This window comes from Apium graveolens, chromosome 4 (genome assembly GCF_009905375.1).
Source record: "Apium graveolens cultivar Ventura chromosome 4, ASM990537v1, whole genome shotgun sequence".
Taxonomy (NCBI): domain Eukaryota; kingdom Viridiplantae; phylum Streptophyta; class Magnoliopsida; order Apiales; family Apiaceae; genus Apium; species Apium graveolens.
The window spans coordinates 6,379,666-6,404,955 of record NC_133650.1 but is presented as its reverse complement, the minus strand read 5'-3'; the positions used below and the strand labels follow the sequence as shown (position 1 = coordinate 6,404,955).

General features: G+C 35.1%; 4 protein-coding genes across 4 annotated transcripts; 2 read left to right on the top strand and 2 right to left on the bottom strand.

Annotated features, from left to right (window-relative positions):
- Positions 1-2,189: 2,189 nt before the first annotated feature.
- Positions 2,190-6,242, bottom strand: LOC141716620 (protein ROOT INITIATION DEFECTIVE 3-like). The gene is made up of 8 exons (XM_074518807.1): positions 5,878-6,242; positions 4,856-4,969; positions 4,632-4,765; positions 4,371-4,515; positions 4,071-4,273; positions 3,518-3,639; positions 2,952-3,172; positions 2,190-2,678 (listed from the first exon to the last, which is right to left on the bottom strand). The coding sequence occupies exons 1-8, from the start codon at positions 6,133-6,135 to the stop codon at positions 2,427-2,429; spliced, it is 1,449 nt and encodes a 482-aa protein (XP_074374908.1). The 5' UTR covers positions 6,136-6,242; the 3' UTR covers positions 2,190-2,426.
- Positions 6,243-7,093: 851 nt separating this feature from the next.
- On the top strand, positions 7,094-11,041 carry LOC141717604 (cycloeucalenol cycloisomerase-like). Its single transcript, XM_074519752.1, has 8 exons — positions 7,094-7,207; positions 7,328-7,500; positions 8,297-8,380; positions 8,959-9,000; positions 9,365-9,475; positions 9,583-9,774; positions 10,171-10,268; positions 10,636-11,041. The coding sequence occupies exons 1-8, from the start codon at positions 7,201-7,203 to the stop codon at positions 10,820-10,822; spliced, it is 894 nt and encodes a 297-aa protein (XP_074375853.1). The 5' UTR covers positions 7,094-7,200; the 3' UTR covers positions 10,823-11,041.
- An 898-nt stretch (positions 11,042-11,939) lies between these two features.
- Positions 11,940-22,149, top strand: LOC141717602 (ribonuclease J-like). Its single transcript, XM_074519750.1, has 17 exons — positions 11,940-12,386; positions 13,163-13,391; positions 13,760-13,883; positions 14,714-14,770; positions 15,460-15,651; positions 15,976-16,053; positions 16,413-16,595; positions 16,689-16,769; positions 17,154-17,219; positions 17,320-17,412; positions 18,715-18,840; positions 18,965-19,078; positions 19,967-20,062; positions 20,149-20,246; positions 20,328-20,770; positions 21,052-21,485; positions 21,719-22,149. Exons 1-17 carry the CDS (start codon positions 12,281-12,283, stop codon positions 21,812-21,814), a joined length of 2,616 nt encoding a protein of 871 aa, XP_074375851.1. The 5' UTR covers positions 11,940-12,280; the 3' UTR covers positions 21,815-22,149.
- A 625-nt stretch (positions 22,150-22,774) lies between these two features.
- Positions 22,775-24,348, bottom strand: LOC141717603 (F-box protein At3g07870-like). The gene has a single exon (XM_074519751.1). The coding sequence runs from the start codon at positions 24,042-24,044 to the stop codon at positions 22,917-22,919; it is 1,128 nt and encodes a 375-aa protein (XP_074375852.1). The 5' UTR covers positions 24,045-24,348; the 3' UTR covers positions 22,775-22,916.
- Between the last annotated feature and the right edge of the window lie 942 nt (positions 24,349-25,290).

Here is a 25,290-nt window from a genome sequence, read left to right as displayed (position 1 = left end):
CAATCAAAATTAATTGTAAGCTGCTATCCAGGAAAACTTTCTCTTTTTCAGGATCAGTATACTCAGCAGGATCTTTTGGAGCATAAAGAGCTGGGATAATCCTGTCTCCATCTGTAGATTCCTCAATTCTAACCGTAGGGATGAAGGGTCCATCCTTGAGGATCTGAATGTAGAGCGGATTGACCATCCTGATAAACATCATCATTTTCTTTTTCCAAAGAGTATAGTTAGCTTTGTCAAAGGTATGAATTTTGATGCTACTGATTTTCTGTGTATTCATTTTTCCAAGATCTTAAATCTATTTACTTTCAGATTTTGCTCTGATACCACTTGTTAGGAAATGAATAACACACAGGGGGGTGAATGTGTTTTACTGTTTCTAGGCTTTTCTTTGAAAGTTTTTGGCTTGGTTGACCAAAGTAAATTTAATTTTGTAGAAATGTGTTACTGCAGGAATCTAAACATGCAAGAATAAGGAACACAGATCTTTTCAAAACTCACTTAATTTTGTATTAAAATTAAGAATGTTTTGCTACAAAATTTCTAGGCTCTTTGATGTTAAAGAGCTTAGCTTCTCCTTGAGAGTGTTACAAGAACTTTTTATCTAAATTGTTACTGACTGACCAGTGTTAACTTTATAACTCAGTTAACTGCTGGTTTACACAGTATGTAATAAGACATGCTATTAGCTTTTCTAAAATGTCACTTGCCATTTCTATTTATAGAAAAGCAGATCTTCCATTTCTGGCTTAGCATATCTTTAGCATCCCGTGTTCACTTTAATCTTCCTTTGTCAGTTAATCTTTACCATTGATCTTGCACATTCTTCAAGCTGCTTTTTGTAGAATTGTCAATCCCGCTGTTGGATTGTTTGTTGATTGTTTATCTTGGATATTGAACTGATCTGCAACCTTGTACTTTGAGATTTGTACATTGAGATCTCCAGTTTAGGTCTATAGAACACTTGACATTTCGATAAGTATATTGGCTTATTGAGATCTTTAGTACTCTATATTTAGTTAAGCTTGTAGAGGTCTTCAGTTCTCTATAAGAGAATTTTGGCTTGTCGAGATCTCTAGTCTTCACATCTTCACTTTGACTTATCGATAACTCTTAGTTCTCTAGTGGCTTCTTGACTTGTCGATTTCTCAGAGTTCTCAAGTCAAATTAACTTGTCGAAATCTCAGAGTCCTCTAGTGAATTTTAACTTGTCGGTATCTCTGAGTTCTCTAGTGAATTTTGACTTATCGATATCTCTGAGTTCTCTAGTGGAACTTGACTTATCGATAACTTAGAGTTCTCTAATGAATGTACACTTGTCGATAACTCTGAGTTCTCCAGTGAAGAAATGACTTGTCGATATCTCCAATCTTCATGTCTTCGATTTGGCTTGTCGATATCTCACTGAGTTCTCTAGTAGCTTTTTTGAGTTCTCGATAAACCATTCTGGAGTTCTCGAATGACTTCTCTATAACATTAAATCTGTGACTTGTAGAGATCTTGACTTAGAGTATTTTTCTCCAAACAGATTTATTCAACTCCAAGCTTCTCCCAAATTCTTTTGAGTCATGATCTTCTTGATCTTCTTTCAGATAGAATCCTTAGGCTTGATACTGTTTTAGGAAAAAAACTCAAGTCTGCTCCTTTGCATTTTTACAGATTTTAAGTGTTACAAGTACAAAATACAAACTAAGATAACAACACAACTTACTTAGGGTTGACCCCAAGCTTAGCTGATTACCAAAAATAACAGTTCATTAATCTCCTCCTTAGATCAGATGTCCATGTGTCTTACTTCATACTTTGATCAGGGGACACTAATGATATTGTTATCTACAGTGATTTTTGACATCATCACTTATATATTACACTTTCGTGTATCAAAAATGTCTATTCAAATCCGTAATTTTTGTGTCGTGTTATCATGTTATGTACAAAATTACCGACTTTAACGGTGATTACATTACAAGGTAAAATGAAGATTTTTTTAAGATACGGTAGAATCTTGATATGAGTGAAGTGATCCATCTCATTCATTAATTTTATAACCAATTAATGAAGAGACATGTTGCATTTTGAGAACTAAGAAATTTTGAGAAAATTTTCAGACAATTAAGTTGAATTCCGAGACATTTTTCATTCTAAAATGTGATGCGTGATAAGACTGATAAACTACTAAATTTGCGAGAGTAATTTGACATTCTAATATCCTGACATACCAGCAGAAATCAAATGCTGTAGACAGTAGTACACTGTAGTTTCATACCTTAAAGGCAAATATCAAACAGCAGTAAATCTGACAGACCAAGGCCCAAGAGGCCACATTAACATACAAGTTATTCATTGGAATTTTTATTTCTGCACTGCATATGCAGAGCAAGAGTACACAGCTCAAGTATATATGCCTGGCAAATGCCACAATGGACTCAACCTTGACACTGTGTCCCCCCTACTGCGTCTAACAGAAAACCGTTTTCCTTGATCTTTTTCTTCTTTGGCTCCTCTGTAGGCGATTCTGTTTCCTCGAGCTCTTTAAGCCGATACTCTGCAATATCTAGTAACCTTACCTGCAATTGCTTGTTCATTTTCATTGTGTGCTTTGTCATTGTTGTAATCCATGCCCGGTTCCCCATGTTTGTATCCACTTTCATTTGCAGCGCTTCTGCTGTATTGTCCCCCTATCCAATATAAAATTTAAATAATGACTCGTCCAAAATATTTAGCTAGATGATGAAGATGTGAGCCGAGCTTGACTTAACTAGTAGGAGTATGTTTAAGTCAAATTTTACGAGAATCTATGATAAATTTAATCAAAAACTATTCTGTTAGATGATATAAACAATTTCATAAGCATGTCAATGTGTGTTCAGAAGCAAGATAATGCTAATTAATGTGCATCAAATTGGGATGCTAGATAAGCATGCAGACACACAAATAGACACTGAGAGAACCTGTAAGTCAGAGATCTGTTGGCTTAGTAGATTAGTGCTGCAATATTCTTCCACGACTTCGTGTTCTCGTGAAGGTAGAAGAGTGGCCATTCCATTGGACGCGGGAGATGTTTGAGAGTACTTTTCAAGCAATGAAAAACGCAAGGAATTGGATGGTCTTTGATGGCTCTTCAAAGGAACCAGTGATGATTGAGGCATCACTAGTAGATTGGATATGGCCCCTGGATACAAAATTAAAGTGAGATTCTACACATCAAATCTACATGTAATGTGTATACTAGGATTATATGACAATTGACAACAATGAAATCCCATGAAAAAAAACATTTCTTGATTTTTCATCTGTATATAATCTCAGTTTCGGACTTTTGGATTCTAAACTATGCCTTATTAAGTTTGCTTCCTATTTAAATTCTACGCATAACCAGATGCATTTAATCTTGCTAGTCTGTCCATGATCTTGTCGAAACAGATTAGTGATATGCTAGTACAATGAAGACCTTCCCTATGAAATTGACAAAGGTTTAAAGGAAACAATGAAATGAACCATATATCTAAATTTCTACCTTTTTGATGTTCAAAGGTTCTAATGATCACCCAATTGACAACATCCCAGAGGCAGGCAGTGCAGTCCTCAGATGCAGATACGAGACCCATTCCACAAAAGGTCATTGCAGTAACTGATTCCCTGCATGATCGAGAAATTCATTCTTTTATCTTTAGATATAAATATGCTCTAACATTAATAAGCAGAGTAAACTATAGGATTCCAGTTGTCCTACTGCTCGACTCTTCTTAACTCCAGTGTGTTTGAGGACTGCTGATGTTACATGTGTTCCGTAGACTTGGTGTATCAATATAGTTAAGCAAAAAAACAATTCACTGATGCTTAAACGCATTGGGAACTTCTACATCATAACAGAAGTTTCTCTTTGTTAACCAAAAGATCCGACATGCTAATCTAGATAGTACAAAGATCTGATTTTTTCCCCTTCTATGATATGCCAACTTACTAAGCTTCGTATGATAAGCCAACTTACTAAGCTTCATATGATATGCCAACTTAATCACCAAAAAATCCAGGCTACTCTAGATTGTAAATTATGGAAACCAGATTACCTGTGCCCTTTTAAGACTATTTGTTGATCATCAGAATTGTGGCAAGGATCCTCGAGCAATCCAACTTCAAATGTGTTGACAAAAATCCTTCCATCTGCAGTTCCAGAGATTAATTGTCTCTCTTCTGGATCAAGGACACTTACAGTTATAGGAATAGTATAAGTTCGAGTTTGTAGAAGTGTCCCGCTAAATATGTCCCATGCCTGAGTACAAATGAAGTGTTAGTGCTATATGATAAAATCCTTACAGCACAGCTGCTAATGCACAACATAACCAATCACTTCTTCAAGTAAAGCAAACCTTGCATGTGCAATCAAGAGAGCTTGACACGAAAACTGAATTTAAACCGCATGATGAAGTTAACAGACCAGTTACCGAGGATGTATGCGCTGTCAGAAAACTTAGTACAGAACTGCAACTTTCACTGTCCATTGTATCTAGCAAACTGTCAAATCGTATCATTATGAATTATAACAGTGCATAGGCACACCATTTTCATTGCGAGATGCAAACACAGTGAAGTAAACATAGATGGGGAATATTATGGTTAACTAGCAGTACCTAATCATTGACCAGACAACAACCATCCCATCTTCAGAGCCAGATATGAGTAGGGAACCGTCATCAGAAAACACCAAACATGTCAACGATATATTATGACCATGCCATGTCTTCAGAAGTTTCCCAGTTGTTACCTAAAGAACAGAACAAAAGGCGGCATCATGAGCCAGGTAAAATTGGTATACTTAGTAAAGACCAGTCTGATTGCAGAATGTTTGTAGTACCTCCCAAAGATACATATTCCCCGAAGGAGCTCCACCTGCAAGATAAATTCCATCCTTTGTGCTGCAAAGTGGTCCAATAACTTCCCCTGTGTAGCTACGCAGTGGCGCCTGAGTCTGAAATTAACTTTTTAGCGTTATGTACAAATTAACAAGACACGAATGATAAATCAAATTGTTTCGGATACAGCTGTCAGTCTGTGACCGGCTTTAACAGAAGTCAATACTCTTATGAAATTAAGAACACAAATTCCATTTCTTAACTGCTTCTATTACCATGTTCCCCTTTGCACACTCTCAACTTACAGCTATATGAAAATCATCATAAATATTTGTGTCGAAATCTACCTTATTCTTGCTTGTCAATCCTACACAAAATATACCAACACTTCTTTTAGAGTAGTGCTACGTATTCCAAATCCGTTCCCAAAATTTGTCCCAAATGACGTGACATGATATTTGTCACATTTTAATTTGTGGACGCATATGAATGCACGCGGAATCCTATCAGGAAAGTTACCAAGTATTACCCTTCCATATCAGCATTTATGAACAATTTTGGGAACCGTTTTGGGGACTCTAGCATTTCTCCGTCTTTTAAAGTAAGAAATCCAAACAACTATCAATATATTCAAATCATTTTTAAGCCTGCTGTTACAACAATTCTACTTTGCCCTAATCATATGATCAATACAAGGGGTAAATAAAGTACCAAATTCTACTCAATCAAAGAAAAATGCTATAGGTCCAAAACATTCAGCAAAGGAATTGGACCATGTCTAATTAATTATTCCGTCAATCATATACATTGTCACTCTCGATTCATCATTGCTACGTCATTGGTTCACAAAATCACTTCTCGAATCAACAAAAATAAAAAATAAAAAGATACCTCGTTACAAAAACCGATCAAATTAAACAAAAACACAAATCAAATCAAAACAAGTAACATATCAACAACAAATACCAAAACCGAATAATTCGACGAAAAATAAATACTAGCAATGGGAGTAAGAGTGCAAGACCTTATTCAAGGACCAGGTAAAAATGACACCACCAGCAACACAACCAGGCCTATGAATCTGAGAAGCAACAAGGTACTGATTGTTCAAACAAGTGACACCGAATCGCGGAGAAGCACACGTTGGTATGTGCAGAAACCGATCTCCAGTTTCAATGTCCCAGATTGTGAGTCCAACACCTAAATTCCTGTCACCACACACCAGCAGACCTTCCTTCATTTTGTCCCCCTTTGCTTCTGTCTCAGCTAAACTGTCCTGCATGCTGACCAAATGACAATGTATGTTACTGTGTGTGGTGACAACAACGAGGTTGCCTGCCAGGTGGCACTTAAGTTAAAAACACATCATGCTTTTAGTGTGTGTCTCGCAAAACAAAAAAAATGTTTGCTGACAATGTAAGAATTTATTAGGTTGACTGTGAAGGGATATATGGATTTACTACAAAAGTGTTACTAAGTTTATCTGCTGCTCTTTTATGGTCAAAGATTTTGGATTCAGATTCCTGTTCCACACAAAATTAATTATTATATTTAAAAAGAAAAAATTGGAGGAACTAGCTTACGATCTCAAGATAATTCTTTATTTTGATCGAATTATATTTACATAAATTTTTTAATAAAAATGGAGGAAATCGAACGTCAAATAAATTACAATGTTACGATATTAAAGGTACCTGTCCATTTCGAATTAAACCAGAATGGTTGTTTAAAGGAAAATAAAAGAAATCGGGATTCAAATAAACCTTCAAATTTTTCCATCGTGTCAAATTTATCTTATAAATAAACTACATTGATTTACATTTTAATCTAATTTGAATTTAAGCGATTAAAAGTAAAACCAGTTACAATGAAGAGAGTCAAGTCGAACTTGTCCCATTACGGATCTGAAATCAATTTATTTTGAGGATCTAGGTGAATGTTTATGTTTAATAATTCATGGAATAAAATCCATTAAAAGATTGGGCTTTCATCATTATAGTTTAAATTAAATAGTCCACCGAAGAATAGTATTTCTACGTCCTACTCACTTCTTTATATCGAGAATAGTGGCTCTACACATATTTTGATACTCTTATAAAAATATACTTTTCTATTTTTTTAAATAAAAACTCAATATTCAAATTTTAATATATATATATATATATATTTAAAATAAATTATGAAATGATATTTTAAAATAGTCTTAAAATATGGGATAAAAAAGACCTTAATGAAATGAGTGGGAAAGTGGGATTATCTATTTGTAATTTGGAGTAGAGTGAAGAGTAGACTGAAGTAGCATCTTAGCAGTAACCGTGTCGGAGCTAAATCAAGATCCGATTGCAATATGGGCGGTAATTCTCATACCAATCCTCTCTATTCATCATCATTAAGATCATTCACCTTTTCTTTATTACAAATCTCAGTCCATTATATTAATTTCGTTTTTTATATATTATTTATAAAATTTGCAGTTAATAAAAAACAAGCATCAACAAAAACAGCAGCAAAAGATAGTAAAACTAGTAGTGGTGTGTGGTTATCTACGAATCCAAGCAAGAGATGGGGAGAATTATTCTTCCTTCTTTACTCTCCTGTCTGGCTCACTCTTTGCCTCGGTATTATCGTCCCTTACAAGCTCTATGAGGTACTATTTCTCGATTTTTGCTTTTGAAATCCTGGTTCTCGTAATCACATTCTCGATAATGATGAAGTAATGAGCAAGTAGCAAGTGTACTTAATTTATTTGATTTATGTATTGAATTATTTTAATTATATTACAAGCTCTATGAGGTACTATTTCTCTATTTTAGTCCCGACTGTTTTGAAATCCTGTTTCTCGTAATCACATTCTTGATAATGATGAAGCAATGAGCAAGTGGCAAGTGTACTTAATATATTTGATTATGTATTGAATTATTTTAATTATATTACAAGCTCTATGAGGTACTATTTCTCGATTCTAGCCTCGACTGTTTTGATATCCTGGTTCCACAAGTTGTGCACATTACTTGTGCATTAACTGTTAACTCTACTAGTATAATTACCGGAATTGTCTTCATACCACATTTTCGATTATGACGAAGTAATGAGCATGGAGCAAGTGTAGGTAATATTGATGTATGTGTTGAGTTAATTTATTATATCTTGAGGTTGTGAGAGTTATAGTAATGCCTCTTCTTATTCCGTTGAATTAATGATTTTCGATAATGATTGAGTAATGAGCAAGTAGCAAGTGTACTTAATGTAATTGATTTATGTATTGAATTATTTTTTTGTATGTTGAGATGTGAGAATTATCGTAGTGCCTCTACTTGTTCCGATGAATTGATGATTAGAGATTTTTATGCTCATGCTAACCAATCTCACTTTTTTACGGATATGTATGGTAAATAATACTGAATGTAAAAGTCCTGATGGTGTTTATTATTGTTTATTGACAGGATTTTATGGAGTTAGAGTACTTATTAGTGGGATTAGTTTCGGTGGTTCCTGCTTTTGTGATACCGTTGTTTCTTGTTGGAAAGGTAAATTTCCGGATGTTTTTCCTCTATGACCTGTTCTGGATAAGTGTATGATATTGGATTTGGCTTTGTTTGTGAATTGTAAGGTTGAGAAATAAGTTCTTTGAGACATGTTGGTCAACGGGATATGTTAATATCCTCGAAACTGGAATTTAGACTTCCAGACATTATCATTTTTCTTTATACCTGAATTGAAATATAGACTACCGGCCATGTTTGTTTTTCCAACTTGCCACATTTTTCTGGTGGCAAGTGCTGAAGAAATTAAGCGTGCTACTTCTATTATTCTCCTACTTTGCGTAATGATTATTCCACATTAAGATTAGTTATCATTTGAGTTAGCAAGCAGCTGAATATCAGCTTTCACCTTAAATCATGAACTCAGTGGTATTTTTCTAAAAACTGAACTGAATGATTCCTTCAGCATTTTTCTAAAAGAATAGCTGTGGAAAATTTGTATTGCTTCTTCTGTGAGAATTTTATTGGTGTTTCCTTAGTTCCTTGTTGTGATAGTTACATGCCTATCTGTGCATTGCAACCGATTCTTAAGTGCTTAGGCTTTCTCTCTTTATTTTCTCCAGGCCGATAGCTATCTCAGTTTGAAGGATCGCTACTGGGTTAAGGCAAGTGTTCTTTAAAAAAATTCTACTTAAGCTTGTTATGGTCAAAAGTTTTATCGTGCCTGCTCTTCCTTTTATCACGTATGCAATTCCATGGGGCCAATGTGTTCTTTAATATCTAAATTTGGTCTAAATTTCAAAGTAATCAAAAAAGAAATCAGTTCTAACTTTGAACTATAGTGTAACGAAGTATATATATTTATTAATGATACCAACCTTGAAATAGTTCAAAAGTCAGTCTCAGAAGTTAATTTGTAAACTGGCATGCCAGCACACCAGTATATTTTATCACTTATTTCATTGTCTTCGGACTGAATTAGGAGCCATATGCATTTAGTCCAGAGTAATGAGATTACATTTGCTGCAGGCCAATGTTTGGATAATTATCTTCAGCTATGTTGGAAACTATTTCTGGACACATTATTTTTTCACAGTTCTGGGTGCTTCATATACCTTTCCATCTTGGAAGATGAATAATGTAAGTTCGATGCTTTTATACTTTCCTGCGACAGTTGGATGTCCTTAATAAGTAATAAGCATGATTACTTGGCTTTAGTAGCATGTTTTAATTTTTGCCCCTTGTAGGTACCACACACAACTTTCCTTCTGACACATGTGTGCTTCTTGTTCTACCATGTTACATCAAACTTGACACTACGTAGGCTACAGCATGCTGTTGCCGGCTTACCAAAATCAGTTCAGTGGGTCACTAAAGCTGCATGGATTTTAGCTCTCTCATATTTCATAGCATACCTAGAGACAGTAGCTATTTCAAATGTAAGTTACAGTAAAGTGTATGTACCGGTATCTCAATTGCATATACATAAGTTAGCTGTAGGCTAACTTAGATTGAAGCTTCTTTTGCTGACTCATGCATTTTGCCCTGTCCATTTTCATTTGTTATGAAAGTGATTTATGGTACTATCTTATTGATTTTATTTCATCACACCGGTGAATGGATTTTTGCACTTTGATTCTCTTAATCCCGGACTCTAAGAATTGTGCATGTTTGGAGGAATATTAGAAAACGTTGAGAACCTAAATAATTATAAGCATGTTATCTTGCTGTACGGCCGTGCAAATGTATGTGATATTATAATCTAGTAATTTGAATATGCAAAAGAATGTACATTTATATTCCTCTTACATTGTTTTTCATTTGAACATGTGCAGTTCCCTTACTACGAATTTGTAGACCGGGCATCCATGTACAAAGTTGGCTCCATATTTTATGCAATATATTTTATTGTAAGCTTCCCGATGTTCTTGAGGTAAGACAATTTCTACAATGGACTGAACTTTTTTCCTACAAATATGTGAAGTAACCTTAATTGCTGGATTATCCCAACCTGATCTACTATAATGCTTATAGACTCCTGATCATGCTAAATTTTTGTAGGCTATGGAAGCCTCATTTTTTAAACAGATGCGATCCATGATCCCTATCTTAGACTTGTATCCCATCTGCTTCTTCATAAGTGAATGTTTTACTTCAATGTGCTATTTTAGTGCAAATTTAAATGAAGTTACATGTTATATTGCATTCTTGGTATGCTTAAATCAGTCTCTAACTCTCTATTCCAAGGTGGATATTAATTTTAACGTCTTTTATATTGATGGTGATTTTTCTGGTTCCAGGATCGATGAGAGACCTGGTGATAAATGGGACTTGCCAAGAGTGGCTGTTGATGCTTTAGGTGCTGCAATGCTCGTCACAATAATACTTGACCTGTGGCGCATTTTCTTGGGTCCAATTGTTCCACTTCCAAATACAAAGCAATGCCTACAACCCGGGCTACCATGGTTTCCTGGACATGCTTCATAGACGCATATTCACATCACTGACTCATTTGGGTTGCTTCGCTATAGAATCTCTAATGTGGGTTCCCCTGCTGATGTAATTTTATAATCTACTAAACATCACCATGTTTGTATCAAAAACAGGATAGCCAAAGGATACATCAAATGTTGTTATTGTACTTTTTCCCACTATTTTTGAATTTGAGAGACCGATGAGGTTAGCATGTACTGTATTTGTAAGTCATCCGTGTGTTGCCAAATTTATGTTGGTCGATATCAGAAGGGACTTGTACCGAGCTGCATCTGCCCCGTAGGAACATCATATAGAGGTGCATCTGCATCTGCTCTATAAGACCACTAACCCCCCTTCTCCAGTATTGCCATGAGTTCCCCATAATCTCACACGTCCGACATCAACACGAACGGAAAATGCGAAGTCTGCAAAATTTGTAGACTTTTCAAGTTATAAATAGTTCTGTATGTAAGTCCTGATTCTTAGTTTTTCTTGAGCTAGTTTTTTTTATGACAAATGGACCAAAATATTACTTTACATTGTGTAGCGTTTGGATAACAATCCAAAATGTTACACGATTTAGCGTTTTGTTTTATTTTATTTTATATTTTTAAAGGTAAAAACGTTACTTTATATGACGTTTTGCTGCTTTTGTACCAAAACGCTATTTTATATAATGTTTTGCGCATATAAAAAAATAAAGTGGCAAAATACTATACGAAGTACCGTTTTGGATCTTTTATATAAATTTTACATGATATATCGTTTTGAAATGAGATTTAGGGTCATTATTTTCAGAAATGGTATTTTGGACCATTTTTAACAACAAAATGACATTTATGACCATTTTTTTTACAGTTTTTCGATTCTCATTTAAATCTGATCAATACATGCATAGGTGAGCCAATGAATTTGGTACTGAGACCTTAAAAATATCTTCTTATATCTGGATGCTTACTGAGAAAGTGAATGAAAATGAAATAGAGACCACTTAAACATGGATAAAATCATAAAATTGTAAGTCCATATATTTCAAGTTGAAGACTTGTAGAAACTAACAAATTTGGATTTGTAGTATTGCGGGAAAATAAAATCCAGACGAAATAAAATTTTTCTGGTCACGTGACCTAGACTGTGAACAATTGAACTTGCTATCTAGGTCACGTGCTACTCATCCTGAGACAACAACTACCAAGGCTCTCAACTGATAAGAGTACTTGCAGTTGCAAACCTCTCCTGTCTTCTCCTTAAACCCTCACACACGGAAAGAGAGAGATATATAGAGAGAGAGAGATTGAGAGAGAGAGAGATTGAGAGAGAGAGAGAAGAGAGATACACACAAAGAGAGAGAGACTTAAGGGTTCAGTTTGATGGGCCTTAATCTTTGAACCTCTCCAAACGCTTAAGCATTTCTAGTTATAAAGTTAGTTTCTTGGGAAAACAAACAAGACCCAGATAATAATTGATAAAATGGCAGCCTTTAGTGCCATTTCACTTTATCCATTCAAGATTTGGCACACGCCTACCTTCAGAAACTCTCCCATTTCTTGCTCTATTCCCTCTACTTATCTTACAGGTTTGCTTTCAATTTCCACTCTATTTGTTTTTTTTAATCTTTTTACTTGCAATTATGTATCAAGAGTACTTGTTTTGAATATATATGATACATGTTATGGTAGTTTAACTATTCAAGAAGCTTCACAATTAAAATGAGTAGGTGGGGAGATTATGTTAAGTTACCAAGTTTTGTAAAGCTGTTAGGTGTTTTGAGATGAGGTATTGTATGCTTATGTTGTTGGGGGGTAAAAAGATTAACTTGAGTTCGGAAAGTCCAAAACTTGGGTCGAAATGCTTTGGTGCCAAGTGAAGTTGTAGCTCTGCCAAATTCGCCAAGTGTTAAGATGAAGGCTTAGTATGTATTTTATGTCTAATTGTTAATGAGATTTTTTGGCTGCTTTTGGTTTAGGCAAGTGATTGAATTCCAGTTGATTTTAGTTGATTTTGATACGAATAGTAAGACTATTATTTCCTGGTTGCATAATTATAAGATGATAGGAAGGTTAGGGCCAATAAAGGAGAAGTGCAGACAACCTTATACTGATTAAAGTATATTAAGAACAGGCAGATAAATTCATAAAAGTGTTTTGAATGTCGGGGTTCCTGTGAATTCCACTACCTTCTCAAAAACCTTTTATTGCTAATTCTTAGTCCCGTAGTTACAGTTCTTATATGTGAAAGTTGATTAGATCAATTATTTTTTTATCAGTTCTGCTCTTTGAGATAAGAAAAATTGTGTTTCAATGAAATGTGTAATTTTAAGATAATAGTTTCTCGTAAATGGTATCATGACAGGTACAGATAGATCCAAGGCTCCTCGTAACAGATCTGGAAGAAGGGAAGGGGCTGGAAAAAGTATGGAAGATTCTGTTAAACGCAAAATGGAACAATTTTATGAAGGAGCTGACGGTCCACCGTTACGTATTCTTCCAATTGGTGGTCTGGGTGAAATTGGGATGAATTGCATGCTTGTTGGGAATTTTGATCGATATATTCTGATTGATGCTGGTATTATGTTCCCAGAGTAAGTTCACCAAAAGTACATAATATTTAATCTCTACAGAGGGCATAGCTTGACCTTTTCTAGCTATCTGTCTGTATCTCTAACTGCGTGAAAAGTTTGTTTTTCCTGTATGGGCTACATTATTTAGAAGCATGTCTATTTTTGAGGTGCAGGGGAGCCTAAAAGCTGTGTTGAATTCTTAAATGCAATTATCGGTGCCCCCACCATCATTTAAAGGCCTTTATTTGTTTACTTCTTGTATACATATCTCCTAATTCACTTCCACTTCCCACAGTATCATATATGCTACAATGTCTTTTTAAATGTAAAGCTGCTTCTTTAGAACTCAGGTTTCTGATCTTGTTTGTGCCTTCTGTCACATTCATTAGCTGTGATGATCTTGGAATCCAGAAAATTATACCTGATACAACATTTATCAAGAAATGGAGACACAAAATTGAAGCAGTTATCATAACACATGGGCATGAAGATCACATTGGTGCATTGCCTTGGGTAAAATTTTCTTTCTTGAGTATGTTGTCTCAACTTCCATTAGTGGACATATGTATGTGAATTGTGGTGATCCAATCGTATAATTTCTGTTTTTTTTGATAGATTTACACACACTTGCACGCGGTATGTTGTACCTACTTTGGATGGTACCTGCTTGTCGTTTATATGCATATTTCCAAGATAACTGATGACATTTATGCCAAGATTCACTGTTCGAGTCTTCTAGTCTTGCTAAAGTCTATGTCACTTCTAAGATTGAGAGTTCTTTTAACATGGTTGTCTTAGTGAGATTATGGTAATGCTATACTGGCTAGCAGATGGTCTGAGTCTCTGAAGAGGATATGAAAATGCAAATGTCATGGTATTGCAACTATCTAAACTTATTCTTTTGAGTGCAGGGCTTGGATAGTTTTAGAAACCGTCATTTTGAAAGGAAGCAATTTACCCTTTACTTTGAAACTTTGTGTCAGAGATATATGACAAAAAGAAATATTCAGCATATTCTATTATATGAAAGGTGGCTACGAATAGAGCGTGGCTTGATTAAGATTTTATTAAGGGCAGCTGCTTGCTGTTCACTGTGAAATTGCTAAGCTCTCTATTTATGTTTGACTCGTTTCATTGAACCATTATGTCCTTGAGTCATTATCGAGGCTTCTGCAATTAGAATTAAAGACTGTCCTGGATGTAGAAGAATTAATAACTTTTTGTCTACAATTAATTTTGCTTCCTTGACGTTTGTTTTTCCGCTAAATTTATATTCTCTTTTGCATCTTAGAGTTTCACTTTTATTGATGTTCTTCTAATCAGTTTCCCTGCTATCTACACAGGTAATACCAGCTTTAGATTCAGGCACTCCCATATTTGCATCCTCATTTACAATGGAGGTTCGTGACCCTATATTTCATGTTTAACATTCATTTCAGTAACACAAAACCATGATCTAAAGATCCTAAAGGGTCGTTCAAAATCCTAATAGGTGCTGCTCTTCGCTACTAATGTTCTTCAGAAATTTAATGAAGGTTAAATCATAAATGCATGTCTAACTTTGTGTCAATATAGGTTAAGCTTAATCTTAGAATGTGGAATCTCATCGACATTAACTCTTTATATCCTGTCATATGGTTTACTATTCTGTAGTAGTATTATACTATTGTTGTAGGTACCTGAAATCACAGCACTTTGTGGTCCTTATTTTGTATCACTGGATTTCAGCTGATAATATTATCATCTTGGCCTTGATTTCATGTAGTGTATGCATTTTATCCTTTCCATTTGAATGATATTATTTTTAACTAAAATGTATGTTATCATTGAGTCAACATGCCATTAGAGAATGCTCTGTTGCAATTTTATTTCTTTACTGTATGGTATCAGCTAACTTGTTGTACTGCATTACCAATCAGATGCTTTTAAATGACACTTCAATATTACATTTTACTGATCGTAGATAAAGAAACTAGAAAAGACTATATAGGAGAACATACATGGATTAACGAATTTTACCTGCATTAAATTGTATTTAAAACATATGTATTGGTGCATTTTTGTTGTTGATTCTTCATGGTTTTAACAGCTTATTAAGAAGCGGTTGAAGGAGTTTGGGATCTTTGTTCCATCTAGGCTCAAAACATTCAAAACCAAAAGGAGATTTAATGCTGGTCCATTTGAAATAGAGCCTATTAGGGTCACCCATTCCATCCCTGATTGTTGTGGACTAGTTCTCCGCTGTGCCGATGGAACAATTCTACACACAGGGGACTGGAAGGTAATTATTTTATGTCTTCAGGTTATGTTGTTTTCAAGGAATATACTCTAAGGATCGATTCCATTAGATCTTTGTTTACCTAATCACTTTTAAGCTCATTCCTGGGGGGGGGTCTATATAACAGTCGCCACCCCCTAGGTATTGTTGATCCCCATGAAATGAACTAAAAGGTAGTAAAATTTAGTTCATATGATAAATCAAGCAAATTTAAGAAAAAATTTAACACTAGCAGTCCAATAGTCCAAGGATTAATCATTCTTTGAGACAACATCGATGTTAGTGGCTGTTTACTTATTAAACTTGATATTAATTTTTATTGAACAGATAGATGAGTCACCACTGGATGGGAAAGTTTTCGATCGTGAAGGTTTGGAGGAACTCTCTAAAGAAGGAGTAACGCTGGTAAGTCTGCGGATAAAAAATACTTCTGCTCTGATAAATTACTAAATGCATGGGAAATTAGTGTCAGTTAGTAATTCTCAAGTGGAGTCTTATCTAAACTATGACTTCAGATTAACTTAAAAGGATGGAAATGTTATTATGTTGTCATCTGGTAATTTTGTTCTGCAAATCATGTTTTTAAATTTATTTTAATGCTGTTCAATATGAAAGTGTTCATGCTTCATCTTCGATGTTTGCCAAAATGCACTGCTACATTTAGTTGAGTAGTGCCACATTATGTTTTAGAATCTATGTTGTACTTGTACCGTTAGTTTTTCACATCTTCAATTTTATGCTTCTATAACCTTTTTACTTTTCAGATGATGAGTGACTCAACAAACATACTTTCACCTGGAAGGACCTTTAGTGAAACTGTTGTTGCAAATTCACTGTTGCGTCATATATCTGCTGCCACAGGAAGGGTTATCACTACTCAGTTTGCATCAAACATCCATCGCCTTGGAAGCGTGAAAGCTGCAGCTGATTTAACAGGCAGAAAGTTGGTACATATACCAAATTTTTTGCAGACCTTTATGTTCCATGTTATCCTTTTTATTTTACACTTTTAAGAGAAATAAATGGGTTTCTTCATAAAGGTTTTTGTCGGCATGTCCCTGAGGACGTACCTTGATGCTGCCTGGAAAGATGGAAATGCACCAATTGATCCATCAACTCTGGTAATGATCTTTAAATTGTATTCACCTCTCCAGGTTTATTAAACTCACGCACCCATGTTGCCTCTGTGAAGGCTTGTACCATCAACTGCAATAGGTAAACAAGGGCGGGGGCTATCTACTTTAGATCAATTAGCCTATGTTAAGGAAGGCATTTGGCATATGTAGCAATTTGAAATGCTGAAAGTATTAAAATCTAGTGACAGTGTAAAACACAGTAGTAGAGATTATTCTAGCAGTGTGTTGTCTTCACACAAAGATGTATCTGCATATGTTTTTTAATGTTTGATTGTGTATAACTATTTGACCCACCACCTGGACAATGTTTATATATACTTTGGCCATCCACTTCTCAGCCGACTTATATTAATATTTCATATGCTGTAGGTGAAAGTAGAAGATATGGATGCTTATGCTCCTAAGGATTTGCTAATTGTGACGACAGGCTCTCAAGTAAGTTTTTGCTGATATATTGAAGTTGACTTGTCCTTTTACAAAACAGAGTACAATTACTGAAACATATTAGCATTAATTTACATTTCTATTGTGTCAGGCAGAACCACGTGCTGCATTGAACCTTGCTTCATATGGAAGTAGTCATTCACTCAAATTAGGCAAGGAAGACCTCATATTATATTCTGCTAAGGTAATTAGATTATTTCTCTAATATTTATTTATGACATATAATTTTGTAAATAAGTTTTATTCCTGATAAATAAAAATAATTAAGTTGTAAAAAATGCATCAAGGACATGATTGTTTGTAATTCTGTAATCTAGTTTTATTTCTGATGTTTAAAAGTAAATAGTTGGAGAAGTTGCATTGAGGACATGTATGTTTGTCGTTTTTTTGATAATTATGAATGAATGTTTGTCGTTGTCAGTGTGAAAGGTAGCTGGTTTTCTGAGGATATCTGTAAACAGTGAAAACCAGCACTCAACTTGAGGGATTACAACCTTACGACTTGTCACAGCTGAACGAAATGATACCAAACTTATCTATCGTATGTGATGTTTTTCTTTCCAGTTACACAAAACTTTGGCATTAGGATGACTAGAAAGTGTCTTCTGTTCCAGATGTATCTATATTTAATCAGTCGAATGCTCCTCCAGCACCTGTTCCTAATCCCCGTTCTAAGCTTCTTATTTTGGAAGACCCTGCGATTTTCATATATAAGAATAACTGCACGTATGTGTACAAATTTCAAAAGAACCTGCAATACATAAATGTAACTTTGTATATCCGTTCCAATTTCTATAGTTTCTGCATTATATAACCAGATTGCAGTATTTCATATATAAATGTAACCAAGACCGTGCATTACTATGTACACCTGTTTTAATTTGAGAACACCAACTGTCAGATAACCAGATTGCAATTTTTGTATGTAAGTATGACTAATATATCTTGTTGAGTGATTTTCACTCAACGGCCCCAACGGGTTTGCTTCTGGCTGGGTGACCAAATAGTTATAGGCTTATAGCGGATCTTTTTGGTATTTCGTCAACTTGAACAACTAGAACTTGACACAATTGGAGTTGTGGCTTATTTTCTAGGGATGTTTCAGCTTAATATAGAGCCAGAAATTGAAGTTTGAAGAACGCCATGACCAATGTATTTTGTGGAGATATCATATACTTGAATGTGGTTCAAAGGCAATGCCAAGGAAAGAGTACCTCTTTTCTTGGTTGTGTATATATGAACTGGTTGTTAGCTGTTTAAGAATCAAAGTTACCACCCTGGACAAGCCATTGGGTAGGAAAAGAACTAGATGTCTAGTTCTCTCTGTTGGTGTCAGGTTAATTTGCTACTCCTGAGGCAGCTCAGGGATATGCTTCTCATCTGTGTTATTTAAAATGCTGTTTTTTGTTAGAAAAATTGTATTGTTTGAACCTTATTCATTGGAATGTATGGTGAGTACAATAACTTATTCAGCATTCTTAATTAGGTGATCCCAGGTAATGAGACTCGAGTTATGAAAATGATGAACCGCATAGCAGAAATAGGATCAACTATGGTGATGGGTAAGAATGAGCAGTTGCACACATCTGGTCATGCTCATCGTGATGAACTGGTGAGATCATGATGCTTATTTCTTTTAATTTCCAAATGTGGACTTGAACGTTTTAAATACTCATATCTGTTTTTTTCTTGTAATTGAGTTAGATGAAAACCTAGATTTTTATTTATTTTTGAAGGAGGAAGTGCTCAGGATTGTAAAGCCGCAACATTTTCTACCCATTCACGGTGAACTTTTGTTCCTGAAAGAGCATGAATTGCTTGGGAAAGCTAGCGGTATTCATCACACAACCGTAAGTTTTATAATTTCTGTTTTAAAGATCTTTTTGACAGTGTTCACGATTTTAATAATTTAATCGCCATATGCTATGAATGTATATGGAAATATCAGTATACACGTGATGCATTTTGTCAATGTGACGTTTCAAATTATCCCAAGGCATCTATTAATGGTGCAACTGTGATACTTTCAGGATTATTATAAATTTAAATAAACATTACATTAACTTTTGCTAAATAGATTCCGTAATTTTCTCTGTGATGCGAAGTTTAATTATAAACCATGTAATGGCCATACAAGAATCGGAAAAATGAGGACCAAATGTCAATGTAGTCATCTTTTCTGCGGGATATTTTTGCACAATTAACTTTAAAAAATACCTTGTATAACCCTTCTATATATCATAAAATGCAAAAAATAAATAATCAAGAGGATAGAAAAGATTACCCGGGAGTTGTTTTGCCAAGCAGGAGAAATGTATACTGAACTTGGAGATCTTCTGCAGATACTTGGCTCGCCTCCTTGCTAATTTCTTTAATACATAAAGATATCAGATAAATATTTATGTATGGGGCCTGTTGCACTTCCTCTTTTTCCTAAAAAGAACTTGTTTCCATGAAAAAAAACCCTACCAATATTGGTACCCCTTTTTTTGGATTGAAAACAATCACTTCTTTCTTCTTCTCTTTTTTTCTGAAAAATGCCGACAAAATGGACTATGGGAATCTTGTTTCTTTTTTTTACTTACTAGTTGCAGGATTGCTACATTTCAAAAGTACCATTTTTAGTAAGAATAAACTTTTTCATAAGACAGCAGGACAATGATTTATTGTATTAATCACATATTGTAACTACTGGCTTTCCTTATAGAGTTTTTTTGTCACTTCTATCATCCTACCAGGTTATTAAAAATGGTGAGATGCTTGGGGTTTCACATCTGAGGAACAGGAAAGTGCTCTCCAATGGTTTTATATCTCTTGGTAAAGAGAATTTGCAGGTCAATAAATGTTTAATATTAGTCCCTTATTTTTTTTCTTTTTTGATATTAATAATTTTCTTATATAATCTATTCCTCATCTGCAGTTGATGTACAGTGATGGTGACAAAGCGTTTGGTACCTCCAGTGAACTCCGTGTTGATGAGAGATCACGAATTGCGACAGATGGTATTATAGTTGTCAGGTAAAATTTTCGAGTTATCAACAAGTCATACTTTGCTTTCTTTTGTTGGTAGCATAATAAAGCTTTAATTTTCTGTTGCAGTATGGAAATCATACGCCCTGAATCTACTGATGGTGTTGAGAAAACCTTAAAGGGAAAGATCAGAATAACAACACGTTGCTTATGGCTTGACAAAGGGAAACTCTTAGATGCTCTCCATAAAGCTGCACATGCTGCACTGTCTAGTTGCCCTCTAAATTGTCCTCTTGCCCACATGGAAAGAATTGTTTCTGAGGTTTTAAGGAAATTGGTTAGGAAGTACAGCAGTAAAAGACCTGATGTAATTGTAATTGCTATAGAAAATTCGACTGGGGTACTTTCCGATGAGCTCAATGGAAGGAAAACAGGCAAATCAAATATTGGTTCCCAGATACCGACATTAAAAATAGGGGCGGATGAACATGCAGAAAAGAGACGCTCAAGTAAAAACAAAGAGGAAAGCAAAAAAGAACTCTCTGTAGAAACCAGTGCAAAAGAATCTAGAGGTTTTGTACTTGTTTCTTTCTGTGTAGTGTTGCTTCCTTTCATGCATTTTTACAAGTACTTGGAAGATTGACCTTACCATCCAATATAATTCAAGCTTCAGGTCGCAGACCCAGTTTGATAAAAAGAAGTTGATATACGTACTTATCATTCATTTTCTGTATGAACTATTTCCAAAATTATTCTAACCTGTTATATTAAGAAGTTGGCTCTGTAAAAAATTATTTAATGCAGGTAGTTCTTACAAACTGAATATTCATCCTTTGGTTTCTTCCACATGCAGATGATGATGAAATTGAGGGACTTTTATCGGAGGAAGACTTAACAGCATCTTCGAGCTTAGCTAAGAAGAATTCCGAGGAGTCGGATGATTTCTGGAAGTCATTTGTCGTACCAGTAAACAAGCAGGAACAAGATAGCGAAGGTGTAATTACATCAGAGGAAAACACAGATAAAGTCGAGATAGCAAGCAATGAAAATGATTCTTTTGACATGCCTCAGTTAAAATCTTCAAAACCATTGAAAAGAAACAAATGGAAACCTGAAGAAATTAAGAAACTCATAAACTTCCGCAGAAAGTTAAATAGCAGATTTCAGGTTGTAAAGGGACGAATGGCCCTCTGGGAAGAGATATCGGCAGATCTATTGGCAGATGGGATTGTTCGAAGCGCAGGACAATGCAAATCTCTATGGGCATCTCTGACTCAGAAATTTGAGGTTTGTTCTCGGTACTATATAATGCTACATCTGAAATAAGGTTGCTGGTATCTTCAGCTACATTATATACTATTAGATCAGTTCAAAATTTCAAAAGATAGGCGTGAAAATTCCTGAAGTAACACTTGTATTTTCTTGCATAAGATCATGTAGGGCCTCAATTTTGGGGTCCTTGTCATTAAATCTCCTCTTTGTAACCTGTACCTTACTAGAAAACGTAATGTTGTGAACAGGAATGTAAGAATGATGAGAAAAGGCGGAAGAATTGGTCCTATTACGAAGACGTAAACGATATATTGACCGAGTTTCAAGACGAGACTAAAGAATGATTGAAGGTCAGAGGTACGGCCCGTATGGGATTCTCAAGTATTAGGGTAGAAAGGTACACTGCTATTTTTTTTAAAGATGAACTTGAAAAGAATGCCTACCGCAGAAGTCCAAAATATATGATTATTTAGCATGATATCTCTATCTACAGATGCTATAATATCTTTGGCAAATATCAAAATGTGAAAGTTGATATTGCTGTAGCCCTTTCAGTAAATTAGGAAGTTAGGATAATGATCTCGTAGAATCTTTCTGTACTTATATCAAAGCACAAGCCTTACAAAGTCCCCTCATTTTGCCCCATTATGTCTCAATTGTTAAATTAATTTTTCTTGTATTTTTTCTTGCATGTGTTAATATGTCTGTGTGTACATGTATATGTGAGCAGGTGTAAAAATGTTTATATGAATTTGTATGTAAAGGAGAAGTTCAACATTAATGTACTCATGAATATGATAAATAACCCTAGCCAGCCCTTGTCATTGACAAAAAAAGGTTGTTTTTTCTCAAAGACTGGTGCTGCAGGGATCGGGATGCTTACGATTCATCCCAGTTACTTGCAGAACAGTACTTTGATGGAGCATCGTACACTGCTACACAAAGGTTTAATTTAGTGAACGCTTTGCCAGCTAAGGGAAACTGCAGATTGTCAAAAAGAACTCGCAACTCTCAGCTCTCTCTCCCTCCGGGATGTGTTGAGCATTAGGCTCTCTATGCTAGGTACTTGGTAGGGCATGTACCTAAGACATCCCTACTTCTTTAGCCACAAAAGATGTGTCAGAGTTGTCCAAAACTGTCGCTTACTTCAGTGATATACTTGGTAGGTGGTTTGCTGATCAGGTCCTAAATCATTTCCTTAGAAGAACTGATCCACTTAGATTGGAGTATAAGATTAATTACTTAATTGTACTAATGACTATGAGCGTAAACCTACAGTCATTAAGATACGAAATTATCGGCACAATAACACATCGTTGCTAGAAATTTACAGCATTCACATAATCACAGTCTTCAGCAAAACTATCAAGTATAAACTAAGAAGTAGAAAGATGACAACTTTGTGAAAGACTAGTAAGAAATCAATTAAGCACAAGAACTGTAGTTCTAAACCTTCCCTACCACGAAACTCTTGAGTTTGATAAAACTCGGGACATGAATTATTGCATTAGGGACTCTAACCCTGTTAACATCTAGAGTTTGCAAGGTTTCACTCCCTGGCTGATATGTGAACCCAGAACTTCCAGTGCGGAATACTATAGTCCCGTCTTTCAGTACTGTTAGAGGATGAACAAGACCTGTCAGGATACTCCTGGAGTTATCTCGAATAATTATTTCTCTACTCCAATTTTCCTTGATTCTGTAATCCTTCATCACCCAAATGACAAGTTCAGAGTTTGACGTTCTATCACACACACACAAGCACGCTCCCAGCAGTTCCAAGCTCCTACGAGTAACGCTCCCACCAACCTCAGGTAATGCAGTTAGTTGATGCACTTCTTTCTTCAAATCAAAGGTACACACCCTTCCACTGATAATGTCGTTCTTTTTATGATAAACTAACCAGTGAAGGTTGCCATTGACAAACATAGCATTACAACTTCCATGCCAACGCAGATTACCCAGAAACAGACCTTTTCTGCCACCATATATTACGAAGGGGACACGTCCTAAGCTTCTCCACACACCTGTTCCGAGTGTATAAACCTTACACCATGTATAAACCTCGCCACCTAACATAGGAAAATCATCCTGTAAGAAGCATACAACCTTGTACTCATTGCTGGCTTCAACAAATCCAAAGCCATGAGTTTCAAAAGCGTATGATTCACTTTTGTTCTTGTGAACCGGAAGCTCTATGCACTCTTGTGTAACTGGATTGCATATAAAAGTTGCAGAAGAATCACACCACTTCGATAAACAGATCAACCCATTAACCGAACCATTCAACCGATATGCATTATTCTCCAGGCCAAGTCGTCTCAAGTCCAGTCTAATCTGGGGGTGACGGTAAATATCACGATGATCAGATTTTTCAAAAAGTTCTACAACTTGAAAGATCATTTCTTCGGGCCTGATTAGAAGGGCTGGAGGTGATCTTGATAGGTGCAGGTTAACAAAATAAGATTGTAAGAGTAAATTGCACCATCTTTTACATAAACATTTGCAGTGGAGTATTGTCTTGATGGGAAGCCTTGACAGAATATCAGCAACAATCTCTTCTGGTAAATCCATGGTCCAGGACTTGTTACTGCACTTCTTTCATCAAATAAAATGCAAATTCTTTATGTAAGGGCTACATACAATTGTATATAAAGAAAAACATTCAGAGGAATAAAAATGGATTATGCATAGTCCACATCAACAAAGTATCACATAAACCCCCTACATTAATTTATGTGGTTATAGGTACAACTCTTTTGTGAACCTCAAAAAAAGTAGAAAATCATCATTTTTATTCAAAACTTTATGTTAGGTTTGCTTACCGGCTTTAGAGCTTCGCGTTTGTGGGACTTCTCTTGCTTAGACATGAACATGTTTACACCACCATATTGTGGATATCGTATTGGAATCGGAGAAAAATATTATTTTAGCGAAGTTATTATTTTATCGATTATTATTTTATCGAGATTTAACTGTGGTTATAGGTACAACTCTTTTGTAAACAGCAAAAAAAAAGTGGAAAAACATCCTTTTGATTCAAAACATTATGAAAGAAACTGAAAAGTAAAATAAATAGTTTGCTTACCAGCTTTAGAGCTTTACGTTTACTGAAATTTGATTTGTGGGGCATCCGAGACTTAGCTTGCTTAGACATGAACATGTTTACACCACTGTATTGTATTATGGTTTAGGGTTTAATGTTTTTCTTGTAATTGTCATATATATTATATTGAAATTATGATGAACTTAGCAAAAAAAAGAAGATGAAATTATGACGAACATGCATGTTATGTATAGGCTGTAGTTGAAAACTGCTGAAACAAAGTAAACTGAAATGGTGGACTTAATTTTGAGATTAATGAACCGTAACATTAGGACTTGCTAAGGCACAAATTGCTAAATAAACTCTCCAGCTAAAATAGTGGGACTAATTTATGAGATTATGGAAGCTAATTAATAGGAACTGCGTCAGTTACGTTTCTAGACATGGGTCAATTCTCCAAATCAAGGCAAAGTTTCTCTAGTAAAGCCTGAAAACCTAGTAACAGGGAACACAATAGCATATACAGTTGAACTTGTCTAAATTATTTTATCGGGAGTAAAAACACATTGGCTCCATTTGGTTGGTATGGGAAAAATATTATTTTCATAATATTATTATTTTATCGATTATTATTAAATTACAGTTCAGCTATACGTGTACCATTTATCTGAAACATGGTGGTAAATTTGATCGTATAATAAAATGTGGTTCATAAGCAGTTCAAAATTTTATTAGAACATGGTATTTTTCTGCTGTGATTAATTGATTTGCAAA